Raw genomic sequence first — 16,907 nt, 5'->3', positions numbered from 1 at the left:
AGGCAAGATTCTTGGTAAGCAGTTCATTGCTATATTATGCAACAATAGAGGGGCCCGTGTTTTCTGTAGATTCCGTTGACGCGCCAATAGACTGGTTGGATAGCGATCACGTGATATGTGTTTACTGTAGGTCCGTGTCCGTGCCGAAGTTTTATACGGGAGAGTGAGGTTCGTTTGCAGTCGGTCGTAGCTGAGTGAAGGAGCCAATGACACGAAGCCGTTATGGAAAGGATTTGTAAGGATTCAGCTGTGAAATATTAATAGACGTTGAAGACTTTTGCGTACTGTAGTACTGTGATATCTGGAGTGTGATAGTGCAAGTTCCTGTGTTTAACTGTGTTACCAGGAGAGTACTACTGTATGTGTGTTACAGCGAATTATAAAGTGTAATTAGCCAAAGCACTCTACTAATTGTAATTTAAGATAACTTGTAACTGAAGTGCCAAGGAATCCAGTCCACCTAGAACCCGTTACTTTCGTCACGCGTACCACCCTACACGTGACAATATATAGGTTAAAATCTGTCTTTCAACAATGCCATGACAGCAACGTTAAAACTAATTATCTACTCATAATCCGTTATTGCCGTCTCATCTCGATCAACGGCACACATCCACAGCACTTGATACAGCGTCATTTGCGTGAGAATCAATCTCACCAAGTGCTTGTTTCTATCAATTGTATTTACTTTGAGAGTTCCCGTATGAACTATTTACACATTAAATTTTCCTTTACTAAATTTAAATTAGTGCAAAACAAAGAGCTGCCAACATCTAACACGATTAAGCTTTTAACCCCTTGAGCGTGACTTTAAGCGGAGCCATTTAAATCCCAAAGCGTGCGAGACGCACCGGCTGCGTCCGCTCAAACCCGTGCTGTTAAGCGTGCGCGCCGCATTTGTTGCATCCAAACTTTTCACTAAGAATTCTTAACGCCTACGCTCTGATATATGTACTTCCAGTGAATGTATATATGAGCTAATAGTGACTTCTTTCATTCTTCGCTATCTGTTTGTGCGTGGTATTTTTTTTTACTTCCTTTGCTTGGGACAAAGCATCTGGTGTCTGCTGCTTGCATAAGAACTGTTCCCACTCACACTCGGACTTGCTTTCAGAGAGATAATTTGTTAGCTAACTTTCATTGAGTTCTTGTTATCTGTGTTTGTGTTACTGTATTTTTTACTGGCTTGGCTTACTGGCGACAAAACAGTTGTGTCTGATTTACGATGTTACGAACCTAGGGGTCGAAGTTGCCTGACGCCTGTGTCAACATTTATGAATAGCGGAGCTCAATGGCATCTCGGTCACGTAACTTATCTGGCGGCACAGTTTCTTGCCCCTAACGCAAATAAAATCACGCTTTCAAAAGTGGGTTCCCACAATTTCGAATGAAATTAAGGTATTCCTAGGTTTGTGTATGCTGATGGGAATTCAGAAACTAAACCTCAGAATGTATTTCAGTAGGAAACAAGGGAAAAAGTGTGGTATGAAAAATTATTCAACCACTTATTATCTGGTGTCTTATGTACGATGTTACAAACCTAGGGATCGAGGTTGCCAGGCGCCTATGTCAGCATTTGTTTCTTTTCTGCCTTGGGACCGTCCCTTAGCTGAGCTATTTAGTTCACCATGGCATCTTGCTCTCGTAACTTGTCTGACGAACAAGTGCTTGATCTTTTGGACGAAAACTGTTCAGTAGATTCGGATACAACCTCTGTGGGTTCATGTGGATATACTCTCGATTCCAGTTCCGAAGAGGAAGAGGAAGAACCTCAATTTTCTCTGAATATTCCAGATAATACTTGGGAAGAGGTCGACAGTGCTAATCCTCCTCTACCTTTTACGTGTGACTTAGTTGGGAAACAAATAGTGCCAGTTCAGTGTGCAGATGATCCTCTGGGATATTTTCAGTTATTTTTTGATGGTGATCTGATTACGATGATAGTGAATGAAACAAACCGTTATGCGGAATGCTTTCTTGCTAATCAGAAAGAAAAAATCCTGACCCAAAAGAAATCACGGTTTCAAAAGTGGGTTCCTACAACTTCGAATGAAATTAGGGTATTCCTAGGTTTGCTTATGCTGATGGGAATAATTCAGAAACGAAACCTCAGGATGTATTTTAGTAGGAAACATATGTTAGAAACACCATTTATTCCCAATGTAATGAGTGAAGAAAGGTTTTCATTGCTGACCAGATATCTACATTTTTTAGATAACAGCAATAAGGAAATTGCAAAAAAAGAGATCCTAAATTGTACAAAATTCTTCCGGTTAGTGAATATTTGAAAAATAAGTTCTAGAAAGTGTACATACCCAGCAAAGAAGTAAGTGTCGACGAATCTTTGTTGTTGTGGAAAGTGGACTTTCGTGGAAACAGTATATTCCTATGAAAGCTTCCCGGTTTGGGATTAAAATTTTTGAACTTTGTGATTCCGCAGGATATTTGTGGAATTTTATAATTTACAGTGGATCAGGGACAAAATTAGGCTGTGAAATCACCAAAGACAGAGATCTTTTCTCAACAAAAGTTGTTCTAAGTTTGTGCGAGAAACTATTAGACTCGGGCAGATGTGTTTATATGGACAATTTTTATAGCAGTCCCAATCTTTTCCAGAGATTAGTTCAGAGGACAACAGACGCTGTTGGAAAAGTGAAAATCACGCGCAAAGGTATGCCAATAGATCTAAAAAAAGAAACTGAAGAAAGGAGAAGTAGTTAGTGCAAAGTGTGGGAAATTGGTGGTGTTAAAGTGGAAGGATAAGCGCGATGTCTCAGTGCTTACTACTAAACATTCAGACGAAATGCAACCCGTAAGTCGAAAGGGCGGGTTAGAATTTGTAAATAAACCTATATGTGTAATAGAGTATAATAAGTATATGGGAGGTGTAGACTTGAAAGATCAGCTACTAGAAACATTCTTGCTAGAAAGGAAAAGGCAAAATGTGTGGTACAAGAAATTATTCAACCACTTACTAAATACGGCAGTGTTGAATGCTTACATTCTGTACTGCAAGGCTGGTAACAAGAAAGATCATCTGTTTTCACAATAAACTTAGTGAATAAGATCATAGCAAAGTCCCATGGACAGAATTTAGAAAAGCGCAAAGGGCGTCCTTCAGATACAGACATGGAATGTACGAGATTGATGGGTCAGCATTCCATTCAAGAAAATCCCAAAACCGAAACATATAAAGTTGGAAGAAGGAGGTGTGTGGTGTGTACGAAAAACGGAAAGAGAAAAAACTAGATACAGGTGTAAAAACTGCCCAGGGACACCGTCTCTCTGCCTAGACCCTTGTTTCGAGCAATACCACACCAAGGTCAACTGCTAGACACTGGATATGGAGAGCTGGGAAAAAGAAATAGCTTGAGAAAATGTAAGTACACAATTATAATAATGAACTGTAAACAATTGTAAATATAATTTTTTGGAATTTTTCAAATAACCATTTCAATATTTAAAAATATTTAGGTAAATGTCTGCACAAAACCTTCAATGCTTGCGAAAATAAAGCACCGGGAGGGATTTAAATGCCCCCTCATAAATGCACGCTAGATGCTTGTAACTGAGAGGACGCATATGGTGCGTCGCACACGCTTGAGGGGTTAAACACAGCCACATGAAATGTGAAGTCAGTCTGGTTTTAATGTGAGCAGACGTTTAGGTCTGTACTTAGCCATAAATAAATATTTCTAAACCATTCTGAAATCCACAGCTACATTAAAATAAGCTTACATTTAAAACGACGGCAACAACTGAAATAGGCTAATAATAACTGCATGAACTCCAGGATAGCATATATAGATTTAGTGCATTTAACTTGGACAACTTTGATAAAAGTATACAATGTGATGATTCTGGAATCGTACATACCGAATGGTTAGTCCATTTGTCCATTTTTTCCTGCAAACAGAAATAAATGTCTGTTAATATTTTTGAGTTACTGCAAGATTTACAAGATAACAGTAATTATATATAAATTGTTACGTGTTGTGTTATGGATGACGCCCCTCACTCTCCGCCAGCTGTGACGTGCCGAACGGAGCCGAAGTGTGGCGAGTCCCAGCACACTGGTCGCTAAGCAACGCGAGTAAACAGCGGTTGCTAGGCAAAGAGAGCAAACAGCGGTTGCGAGAGACGATGGTAATAACAGTGGTGCCTATTACATGGCTGTTTTCTGTGTTGTCCGGAAGGAGGCTAAATAAGGAGCAGCGAAGACTATTCACGAACAGTTCTCAAGTGCTCTAGCCAGCAGTTCTCGAGTTACGAGTTCATGAGTTAGTTCTCAAGTTCTAGAGTTATCTACTTACGAGTCAGTCACCAGTTAATTGAAGTACAGTATTTAAGATACTGCCAATGGCAGTAATGTTGAGCTTGTAATTTGTGTGATTGTAAGAGCGAATGTGAAATAAAACTCGCTATATCCAATAAGGCGTGAAGTTATTTGTCGCGTTATACACCCAACACATGACACTCGCTCATATAATCATAAAGGTTACAATCTCACAACTACTGCTATCTGCAGTATTGCAAATACCAGACTGCATACTCTTCCCTGGCCAACTCATAACTAACTACTGGCTAGATTCCACTCAACTCGTAGGCTGCTGACTGGAGAACAATCTTCGGCCGCTAATACACTTTTAACTAACTGCGAAAACTGAACTTGGCGACGGCCACATTTCAACTGGCTTCGTAGGCAGTGTGGTTCGCTTATATAGTCGCAGCGCTTGCCTGTTATGCAATGGGTACCACTATTGCCTAACGTCATGTCAACAACAGCGTTGCGTGCCACGTCAACATGAAGGGAGGACGGAGAGCTGACTCACCCGCCACGTCATGCTGGGTAGGGAGGGGTTGTCCTCCATTGCACATTATGTCGCAAAAATATATACATATACAGGGTGCCCCAGGAGGAATATGCCAGACTTCGGGAGGATGTTCCTTATGTTAAAGTATGCCGATATAACCCAAAACACCTATGTCCAAAGTGGAACGGTTAAGGAGATAATGGCCCCAGGAAAATGATGTCTTCTGGCAGGTTCACGCACTGTACCTGTCAGCTGGCAAGTCTTATCTGAGTTTGTCCTTGAGTGTGGTGATTCACACTAGCCGTAAACTTATGTGCTCCCCTCAGGATACGTTGCGGCCGCGTTGTGATTGGGTGGTAAGTTAATTGTGCGGGTTTGTTAAAATGCCTTTTGTGTTTTCGCACGTGGAATATTAAGATATGCATTTTGTGTGCGCATTTTGCGGTGGCAATGCACGTGTTGATGTTGAAGAATACCAAATGTGTTTTCCTGATCGAAAGATTCCAACTCGATGTGTATTTACGCGAATTCACCGAACACTGCGTGATACTGGTTCTCTTCCGAGTGTTTCTGTGCACTTTGAAAGGGAGGATGTACGAGTAAGAAACACACGAGAGAACATTCTTGAGATGGTTCAGAGAAGTCCAAGTCTGTCCACTCATAGAATGGCCTCTTGCATCGGCTTACAAAGTATGTAGGTGTGGCGAACTTTACATGACGAAGAGTTGTATCCTTACCATGAACAAATGATACAACATCTGGAACCAGGCGACCATGCACAGCGTATAGATTTGTGCCATCGGTTAAAAGCTCATCCCGAACTGTTAAGAGTCATTTTATTCAGTGATGAGGCGTCTTTTACCCGTGACGGGGTAAATAATTTACGAAATGTGCATACGTGGTTCCATAATAATCCACATGAGATAATGGTAACGAAATTCCTAGAAAATTTATGTACGTTTAATACAGATACATAGACAGCTTATACCAGTATGCGCAGTCAGCCATGTTACGTCAGCATTTGCCAGTCATGTGTCATGTAGTGTTTGGAACTATAAGGACAACTATGACATGGCGTGCGAATTTCGTTGTGGTTCAATTTAATGGCTTCATGTCACTTCCAAGTTAGTTTGGTGTTACGTACATTATTAACATTACAGAAACATGATCCTGCCAGTTTTAATATGTATTTGGTAATCAACAAATGTGTAATACCTGTTAAAGTCTCACACTTCTCTGGCCATAATCTCCATAACCGTTCAACTTTGGACATAGGTGTTTTGGGTTATATCGGCATACTTCAACATGAGGAACATCCTCCCTAAGTTTTGACAATTCCTCTTGGGAGACACTGTATATAATTTGGCCCATTGCCTAGAGACAGTGATTAATAAGTAAAGAATCAGTTGTCAAGGAACTTACCTCAGGGTAAAAGAAATAGAAGGATACAATTATGCCTGCCACAAAAGATGCCTCCCCCACCTGGAACACAAACCAGTACAAGAGATGTATAAGAATTAACTGTATTGGGAACTCATCCACTGATCAAGTGACAAAGTTTCTGAAAGATACCTTTCTAAATATATGGAAATTTATTATTTTCCAAATCCCTTCAAAGGAATTTGAACGAATCTCTCTCAGAAAACATTTCAATAAATCATTTAGCCAAATTGTTATTCATTTGTAGTGAGCTACTTAGAGACTAGCTAGAGGTTATGCATAAATTGCTTTTTTGAAACTTACGGTTAATGCTTCACTGACAATCCCACGAAAATCATCACTGATAACTGAAAAATAATAAATAAAACGACATGAGAATGCTACACTGATGCACATTCACACTCCAAATATCACAACTGTTGCAAAAATGCCAATTTCTTCTCTTTCAAAGATCCCAGGTAATTTCACAGCATGTCAACCCCGTGAAACACAATATTTCACTGCCTCTTTAGATCAGTGCAATCAAAATTAACTACACGTACTGGCTCCAGAATACACGAAAAATCGGATATTTCACAAAAGCTAGCAGAAATACTATGAAATATAGAGCAGGCGTAGGGCAAATGGTGGAATGGGTGAGCTACAAACCACCTGTGCTATGCCACGGTCTACTCTAACCCATATTTCATATCAAATTATGTATGTTAGCAACTGTGGATCCATTGTATTGACGCCTAGAATTACACTATTAACAGCGTGCTTCCATCTACTGATAGTCTCACTGGTGAAAGGGGATATCGAATCTGTGGGTTATGAATCACAAAACAATACGCACAACATGTTACACATTAAATGTAACTCGACTATCAGGACGGGATATTCGTCAGTCCAAAGGAAAGTCACGCATATCACATGGTTCCACAATCTGGTTGACCGCGGCGGAAGCCAGCTCATATAGGCCTATGAGCTTACTCCCAGTAAAGAACAAAATCTTCAAAAGAGCAGTACTGAAGAGATTATGCCAGGTAGTAGAAGAAACCAAACTACTCCCGGGCAGAAACACTCTACCATGGAACAAGTATACTCCGAATTGCACAGATAATAAGAGGAACTGTACTGCTATGCGGAGTTACCACACATCACACAAGCGTATGATAAAAGTATGGCACCCAGGCCTCTTGTTCACAATCAAAGAAACCTTCCCTATGCAGACTACTGAATATTGGAATCACATCTAAAGGGGCCCATACACGTACGAGTCTGGCTCGCGAGTCTGACTCGGATCGAGATCCAATGAGCCAGATTCGTCCGTGTGTCTCTGGCAAAGCTGGGAGTCGCTCATGCACTTCTGGTGAAATTAATCCGAGTCAAGCTCGCCGGGCCAGACTCGTATGTGTATCGTCCTCCTTAACGGATAGACCCTCTCAAGTAAAATTCAAAGACGAAACCAAAAACTTAAGGCAAACAAAACCAGATGTACCACAAGGAAGTGTCTCAGGACCTGTCCTATATCTTATCTACGCAAGGGACCTCCTCACATCAGACAACTGCTATCTTCTCAGATGTTACAGCAATCTTAGCCACACATGAAGTTCCAGCGATAGCCTCAATGAAACTAAAAGCCACCATGAATATACTAGATTAGGCGAAGAAATGGAGAATTAAAATAAATCGAAACAAATCTACGCAAATTTCATTCATCCTACGCACTCAAACCTGTCTGACAATGCAAATGGACCACGTTGAACGACCCCAGAAATAAGTGAAATATCTGGGCATGCATCTCTATAGAAGCCTGAGATGGGCAAAGCACATCAAAACCAAAAGAAAACAGCTCAACCATCGAAATCCTCCAGTACTTTCAATCCAAGTCCCTCCGAACCATCGGAACGCACCTTGGTACATATTCACAGGATCCATGAAGAACTCCAAATGAAAAAGTTCTCAGTGAAATAAAAAGTGGAATACCAAATTCTTAAGAAAATTAGAAAAGCACACAAATGCACTAGCAGTGAAAATCCTAGAAAATAGCGAAACTACACATACAACGAAAAGATACACCATCCAAACTCTACAAGAGAGACCTGAGTAAAACCCCAATACAAGCATTCAAATGATATCTAATTGAAAACAAAAACGAGTATGAGTTACGCCACTGGGCATAACTCATTCACGAGCCAGTACTTACAGAAGATATATATTTATAGCACTCTGCAGATTATGTATAATTAATGTTTGAAAAAGATGGGATCTTAGATCGGGAATAAAGTACATCACAGCTACTATATGTATGTTATTATATTACGTACTATACACGTAAACCTGCAAACAATCACAATATACTCACAATAGACGGACAACAACTTCGACGAATGCGAGATCTGTCCTCTCGACAGAGAGGCCGACCCATATCAAAAAACCGTTAACTGTCTGTAAGTAAAAAATACTTGGTCATGAACGCCAGAGTAGGGCAGAAAACAAAACGGATGGACTAACCGATCGTCGGTCGTGATGTGACTTGATTTTAATGCTACCCAGCAACGACCAGTGAAGACTATAACAAACGGCGCATATTTTGTGCATGCTGTATTTACTTGTAGTGTTTTTAAATTAACGAGACTCTTATAATCATTTGTAGTTATGAGTCATAACTGTTCAGTAAACCAAGTAATAAATCCAAACCCACTGTGTAGTCAATAACACGTGAAAATATATTACTTACAAGCCAGGCCCACAGCAACTAACACAGCTGTCGTCAAAAAAAACCGCCAAAAATTTGAGAACAGGAACTTTTTTCTGAAACAATGTATGGAAAAAAATAAATTTATCTTTTATTACACTAACAACAAAGAAATCTACAAACTAGCAACACTACGAAACAAAACAATTGTAGTAGAACCTCCAACAAAGGCCAAAGGGATCCCACATTGCATGCGACGCCGACAATATGGTCACACAAGATCATATTGTAACAAACTGTTATGTGTAAAATGTGGTGGGTCGTACAGCACACACAGCTGCAAAAAAATTAAAAACACGCTGCAAAATGTGTAGTCTGTAGAGGTGCACATCCGGCTAATTACAGAGGATTTGAATATTATCAGTTTATTGAAACCAAATAACACTAACAATAGACTAAACATTCAACACAACGCACTAACCAAAAGTCAACCAGCTCAGTTACAACTAGGAATCACATATTCAGAAGCCCTTCAAGGAAAAAGACACCAAGAACAAAACATCACATACTTAGGAGAAGCAAGGGAAAATACTAACAACAACCCAAATACAACTAATTTGTTAACAAAATTTCTTGAATAATTTAAACCAATCTTCCAACAACTCACCCAACACAACTGCATGATATTAAACGTGCTATCAACGTTAATATCTAAAATCCATTAAATTCCTTACAATTGCACTATGGATCGCCAACGGCCTTCTGTAGCAAAATAACTAGAGATATTCCTTCAACACGACTTCATAGACATTATGCTGATAAGTGAAACTCATTTCACTGATAGATCCTACTTCAATATACCAAAGTATTTAACATACTCCACTAATTATCCCGACACTACAGAACATGGAGGAACTGCTATATTAATAAAAAGAACTATTAACCCTAATGAGCTCCCCAAGTACAAATTAAATCACCTACCCGCCACAGTGATAAAAGTAAAGATGACCCAATACGAGTTAACTGTTGCTGCAGTTTACTGTCCACCAAAACATATCATCAAAACAGAGAACTTTAATGATTTCTTTCAAACGCTGTGACACAAATTTGTACCAGGCGGAAATTTTAATTGCAAGAACACCTTACGGGGACCTCGCCTAAGAACGACATAAAGCAACTATCTGGCTTTCCCAAAGCCATTCTGCATGAACACATGTTGTTTACATTATTATTCAGACCTCAATGTCCCGACTTCGGCCAATGAATTGCCAAGGTTTATTGTACATCAGCAAACTACACAGACAGTATTATAATGCAGTAACCATGCATAGTTAGCTGAAGGCGACCTTGTAGGCTACATAATATTTTACTCACTTTCAAGTCTGAGGGAATGTAATATATAAATCCTGTAAGCGGTAACGTAGTTGGTTGAGGCACTATGCTACAAACCAGAAGGTCGTGGGATCGAATCCCAATCAGTTGATTGGATTTTTTCAATTTACCTAATCTTTCCAGCCGCACTATTGCCCTGGGGTCGACTCAGCCTCTAACAAGAGTGAGTGCCCCGAATATTCCTGGGGGTAAAGAGCGGCCGGCTTGTAAGGCTGACAAACTTTCCGCCATCTATGAGCCTATTGTCTAGAAAATGTGGGAGCCTCAACATCTCTCAACCCCATAGGCTTCCACAGCCTGTTACAAGGCGCCTTTACCTATTTTTTTACCATACTATTATTCATTAGGATAATGCAGAAAAAAAGGAACATGAACTGAAATAATGTACATCTTGAGATGAGAATGTACTATACGTTCTACATTATAATACTTAAATATTCTACAAATGGTTCAACCAACACCTAGTCAATTACAGTGACTGAAATCGAAACATTATAGTATATAGTCGTTCGTTCGTTCGTTCGAGTGTTGTAATCAGTCGCAGCTAAGAAGGGAACACACATCACAAGACGCGGTTTACACAGAAAATAAGAAAAACGATCCCGTAGTGAACGAACCCCATACCAGTTTTAATTAAGACAAATAAGATGAATTATCTTAACAAGTTTTAGGGAGTGTAAATTTATCATAGTTGACAAATACGGACTTTTGAAATACTTTTTAAATGGTTTGTGAAAACATACGAGGGCAAGCAATGCAATAGATTGACTTAGTTGGGACACCTGATGATGGCACTCTGTTGCCAAAACATGTTGTGAGGTGACAGGTGAGATTGTGTGCACTACAGGACGGCCACTGTATACATATAATGGATGAAAATCAGTGCAACAGGACGCTAAAATATAAGATTACAACACTCGCAGCTAAGAAGGGAACACACATCACAAGACGCGGTTTACACAGAAAATAAGAAAAACGAACCCGTAGTGAACGAACCAAATACAAGTTTTAATTAAGACAAATAAGATGAATTATCTTAACAAGTTTTAGCGAGTGTAAGTTTATCATAGTTGACAAATACGGACTTTTTAAATACTTTTTAAATGGTCTGTGAAAACATACGAGGGCAAGCAATGCAATAGATTGACGTAGTTGGGACACCTGATGATGGCACTGTGTTGCTGAAAAATGTTGTGAAGAGACAGTTGAGATTGTGTGCACTACAGGACGGCCACTGTATACATATAATGGAAGTAAAGAATCAAGTGTCAAGGAACTTACCATGAAGTAATTCAAATACTGTAATGCAGGGAAGGATGCTATCACCATACACAATCGCTCCGGCTGGAAAACAAACCAATACAAGAGATGTATAAGAATTATTTCTATTGGGAACTCATCTACTGATCAAGTGACTAAGTTTCTGAAAGATACCTTTCTAAATATATGGAAATTATTTATTTTCAAAATCCCTTCGAGCAAATTTGAATGAATCTCTCAGAAAACATTTCAATACATCATTTAGCCAAAATTCTTATTGTTTCTAGTGAGCTACATAGAGACTAGCTAGAGGTTATTCATAAATTAACGCTTTCTGAAACTTACCATTAAACGTCCACGCACATGGATCAAGAAAAACATCTCCAAGACACCTGAAAAATAATAAATAAAACGACATGAGAATGCTACACAGATGCACATTTACACTCCAAATATCTCACTTGTTACATAATGCCAATTTCTGCTTCAAAAGAGCATGGCAACCCCGTAAAACCCACAGCGTTATTTCACTGCCTGTTTAGATCAGTGCAATCAAAATTAACTACACGTACTGGCTCCCGAATACACGAAAAATCCGATAATTATTCACAAAAGCTAGCGGAAATTCTCTAAAATATAGAGCAGGCGTGTCAAATGGTGGAATGAGAACTGGTAGGAGAAACTGGAGCACACAGAGAAAACCCTACCCAGTGCCACTTTGTCCGTCACAAATATTAAGAGGCATTTTCTGCGATGGAACCCGGTGAAAGAAGATGGGTGAACTACTAACCATCTAATCTATGCCATGGTCTACTCTAACCCATATTTAATAACAAATTATGTATGCCTGCAACTGTGGAACCATCGTATTCACGCCTAGTATTAACAGTGTGCTTTAATCTACTGATAGTCTCACCGGTGAAAGCGGATATCGTATCTGTGGGTTATGAATCACACGGCAATACGCGCAACATTAAATGTAACTCGACTATCAGGACGGGATATTCGCCAGTTCAAAGGAAAGTCACGCAGATCACATGGTTCCACAATCTGGTTGACCGTGGCGGAAGCCCGCTCACATAGACCTATGAGCTTACGCCCAGTAAAGAACAAATCTTCAAAAGAGCAGTACTCAAGAGATTATGCCAGGTAGTAGAAGAAACCAAACTACTCCCGGACAGAAACACTCTACCATGGAACAAGTATACTCCGAATTGCACAGATAATAAGAGGAACTGTACTGCTATGCGGCGTTACCAAACATCACACAAGCGTATGATAAAGTATGGCACCCAGGCCTCTTGTTCACAATCAGAGAAACCTTCCCTATGCAGACTACTGAATATTGGAATCACATCTAAAGTGGCCCATACACGTACGAGTCTGGCTCGTGAGTCCGACTCGGCTCGAGATCCAGTGAGCCAGATTCGTCCGTGTGTCTCTGGCAAAGTTGGGAGTCGCTCATGCACTTCTGGTGAAATTAATCCAAGTCAAGCTCGCCGGGTCAGACTCGTACGTGTATCGTCCCCCTTAACGGATAGACCCTCTCAAGTAAAATTCAGAGACGAAACCAAAAACTTAAGGCAAACAAAACCAGATGTACCACAAGGAAGTGTCTCAGGACCTGTCCTATATCTTATCTATGCAAGCGACCTCCTCACATCAGACAACAACTGCTATCTTCTCAGATGTTACAGCAATCTTAGCCACACATGAAGATCCAGCAATTGCCTCAATGAAACTCCAAGCCACCGTGAATAAACTTGATTAGGCGAAGAAATGGAGAATTAAAATAAATCGAAGCAAATCTACGCAAATTACATTCATCCTACGCAACAAAACCTGTCTGACAATGCAAATGGACCATGTTGAACCACCCCAAAAAGAAGAGAAATACCTGAGCATGCATCTCGATAGAAACCTGAGATGGGCAAAGCACATCAAAACCAAAAGAAAACAACTCAACCATTGAAATCCTCCAGTGCTTTCAATCCAAGACCCTCCGTCCCATCGGAATGCACCTTGGTACATAAACAACCACAGGATCCATGAAGAACTCCAAATGAAAATAGTGCTCAGTGAAATAAAAAGTGGAATACCGAATTCTTAAGAAAATTAGAAAACCACACAAATGCACTAGCAGAGAAAATGTCAGACAATAGCGAAGTACACAGACTGAAAAGACACACCATCCTAATTCTACAAGAGAGACCTGAGTAAAACCCCAATACAATCATTCAAATGATATCTAATTGAAAACAAAAACGAGTATGAGTTACGCCACTGGGCATAACTCATTCACGAGCCAGTACTTACAGAAGATATATATTTATAGCACTCTGCAGATTATGTATAATTAATGTTTGAAAAAGATGGGATCTTAGATCGGGAATAAAGTACATCACAGCTACTATATGTATGTTATTATATTACGTACTATACACGTAAACCTGCAAACAATCACAATATACTCACAATAGACGGACAACAACTTCGACGAATGTGAGATCTGTCCTCTCGACAGAGGCGCCGACCCATATCGAAAAAACCGTTAACTGTCTGTAAGTAACAAAGACTTGGTCACGAACCCCAGAGTAGGGCAGAAAACAAAGCGGACGGACTGACCGACCGTCGGTCGTGATGTGACTTGATTTTAATGTTACCTAGCAACGACCAGTGAAGACTATAACAAACGGCGCATATTTTGTGCATGCTGTATTTACTTGTAGTGTTTTTAAATTAACGAGACGGTTATAATCATTTGTAGTTATGAGTCACAACTGTTCAGTAAACCAAGTAATAAATCCAAACCCACTGTGTAGTCAATAACACGTGAAAATATATTACTTACAAGCCAGGCCCACAGCAGCTAACACAGCTGTCGTAAAAAAAACCGCCAAAAATTTGAGAACAGGAACTTTTTTCTGAAACAATGTATGGAAAAAAATAAATTTATCTTTTATTACACTAACAACAAAGAAATCTACAAACTAGCAACACTACGAAACAAAACAATTGTAGTAGAACCTCCAACAAAGGCCAAAGGGATCCCACATTGAATGCGACGCCGACAATATGGTCACACAAGATCATATTGTAACAAACCGTATGTATGTGTAAAATGTGGTGGGTCATACAGCACACACAGCTGCAAAAAAATTAAAAACACGCTGCAAAATGTGTAGTCTGTGGAGGTGCACATCCGGCTAATTACAGAGGATGTGAATATTATCAGTTTATTGAAACCAAACAACACTAACAATAGACTAAACATTCAACACAACGCACTAACCAAAAGTCAACCAGCTCAGTTACAACTAGGAATCACATATTCAGAAGCCCTTCAAGGAAAAAGACACCAAGAACAAAACATCACATACTTAGAAGCAAGGGAAATACTAACAACAACCCAAATACAATTAATTTGTTAACCAAATTTCTTGAAGAATTTAAAGTAATCTTCCAACAACACATCCAACAAAACAGCATGATATTAAACATGCTATCAACGTTAATATCTAAAATCCATTAAATTCCTTACAATTGCACTATGGATCGCCAACGGCCTTCTGTAGCAAAAAAATTAACTAGAGATATTCCTTCAACATGACTTCACAGACATCATGCTGATAAGTGAAACTCACTGATAGATCTTACTTCAATATACCAAAGTATTTAACATACTCCACTAATCATCCCGACACTACAGAACATGGAGGAACTGCTATATTAATAAAAAGAACTATTAACCATAATGAGCTCCCCAAGTACAATTTAAATCACCTACCCGCCAGTGATAAAAGTAAGATGACCCAATACGAGTTAACTGTTGCTGCAGTTTACTGTCCACCAAAACATATCATCAAAACAGAGAACTTTAATTATTTCTTTCAAACGCTGTGACACAAATTTGTAGCAGGCGGAGATTTTAATTGCAAGAACACCTTACGGGGACCTCGCCTAAGAACGACAAAAAGCAGAGAATTATCAAAAATATAGCAGCAAAAATATTCTCACTTGTCAACAAGCACGCCGATATACTGGCCAACAGATCCCAACAGAACCCCTGACCTCTTGGACTTCTTCCTTACTAATGGAATCTCTTCAGAGTACATGTGGTACGTGGTCTCGATCTCTCTTCAGATCACACACCAATTATACCCAGCGACAGTAGTCATGCTATTCAAAAACACCAAGAAATAAACTGCACAACAACAAAAAATACAGGATTAAACTACAAGAAGATATAAATCTAAATTTGAGACTCAAGGGGGGCAATGGAAATCGGCTGCGCACTAACCCCTTTAATCAACACTACAAAACAGGCAACCCAAGAAGCTACACCTATCATCATCTTCCAAAATAACACAAGGAATGTTCAAATTGAAATTAAAAACATATCTGAGAAAAGAACAACAAGAGCAAGGTGGCATAGAAGTCAAGCACCAATACATAAACAACATATAACCATATAAGTAATAGGATGAAGTGTAAAATTAAAGAGGCAAGAGAAAGATCCTCCTCCTCTAACCATACAATCAGCTTCAACAGATATGACAACATAATCTAGAAACCCAAGACACAGATACATCCTATAAGAAATGAAATGGCGCCGCAAACATTGTGGGCAAGAAGTGAAGAAGAAAAAGCACCTATGTTTGCTGAATATCTTGCTATAGATTTTACACCATATGATGACCATAATAATAAAGAAATACAAAGACAGATATCTGAAAATATCAGCATTATACCAGAAATAAAATTTTTTACAGTTAAAGAAGTGCAAAAGGTAATAGCTTTCCTAAATTCAAGAAAAGCATCTGGCATTGTCGAAGTGACCCCATATTGTTAAAAGAATGTCAAGGAAAGGGCTAATACTTCTCATATATATATTTAATGCTGTTCTCAAATATAAATACTGGCCAAATCAGCTAAAAACAGCAGAAATAATCCTTATCTCCAAACCAGGCAAAAATCTTAATAGTGTGTCATCCTATACTCCTATAAGTTTATTACCCATCATATCTAAGCTCCTCGAAAGACTTCTCATAAAAAGAACAGGGTCTGACCCAAATACAGAGGAGTGGATACAACATCAATTTGGTTTCAGAGAAAACCACTCCACTGTACAGCAGATACACAGAACAACACACAAAATACACAAAGCATTAGAAAATAAAGAATACTGCACATCGGTTCTCCTCGATGCAAGTCAAGCTTTGATATGGTATGGTATCCAGGACTACTGCACAAAATCAAAAAATATCTGCCCATCACTTATTTCCACTTACTAAAATCCTACATAAATGGCAGAGAGTTCA

General features: G+C 39.3%; 1 protein-coding gene across 1 annotated transcript in view; it reads right to left on the bottom strand.

Annotated features, from left to right (window-relative positions):
* Positions 1 to 3,860: 3,860 nt before the first annotated feature.
* The window catches only part of LOC111872623, a 55,225-nt gene continuing 42,178 nt past the window's right edge, over positions 3,861 to 16,907 (bottom strand). The window contains exons 8-13 of the mRNA XM_033754769.1: positions 14,438 to 14,510; positions 11,932 to 11,978; positions 11,608 to 11,670; positions 8,977 to 9,050; positions 6,237 to 6,296; positions 3,861 to 3,906 (exon numbers count right to left, since the gene is read on the bottom strand). Coding sequence (XP_033610660.1) covers positions 6,266 to 6,296; positions 8,977 to 9,050; positions 11,608 to 11,670; positions 11,932 to 11,978; positions 14,438 to 14,510 — 288 coding nt within the window. The 3' untranslated portion in view covers positions 3,861 to 3,906; positions 6,237 to 6,265. The remainder of the gene's footprint in view (positions 3,907 to 6,236; positions 6,297 to 8,976; positions 9,051 to 11,607; positions 11,671 to 11,931; positions 11,979 to 14,437; positions 14,511 to 16,907) is intronic.

Source organism: Cryptotermes secundus, unplaced genomic scaffold, assembly GCF_002891405.2.
Source record: "Cryptotermes secundus unplaced genomic scaffold, Csec_1.0 scaffold1982, whole genome shotgun sequence".
Classification (NCBI taxonomy): domain Eukaryota; kingdom Metazoa; phylum Arthropoda; class Insecta; order Blattodea; family Kalotermitidae; genus Cryptotermes; species Cryptotermes secundus.
This window is presented reverse-complemented; position numbering and strand designations above follow the sequence as displayed.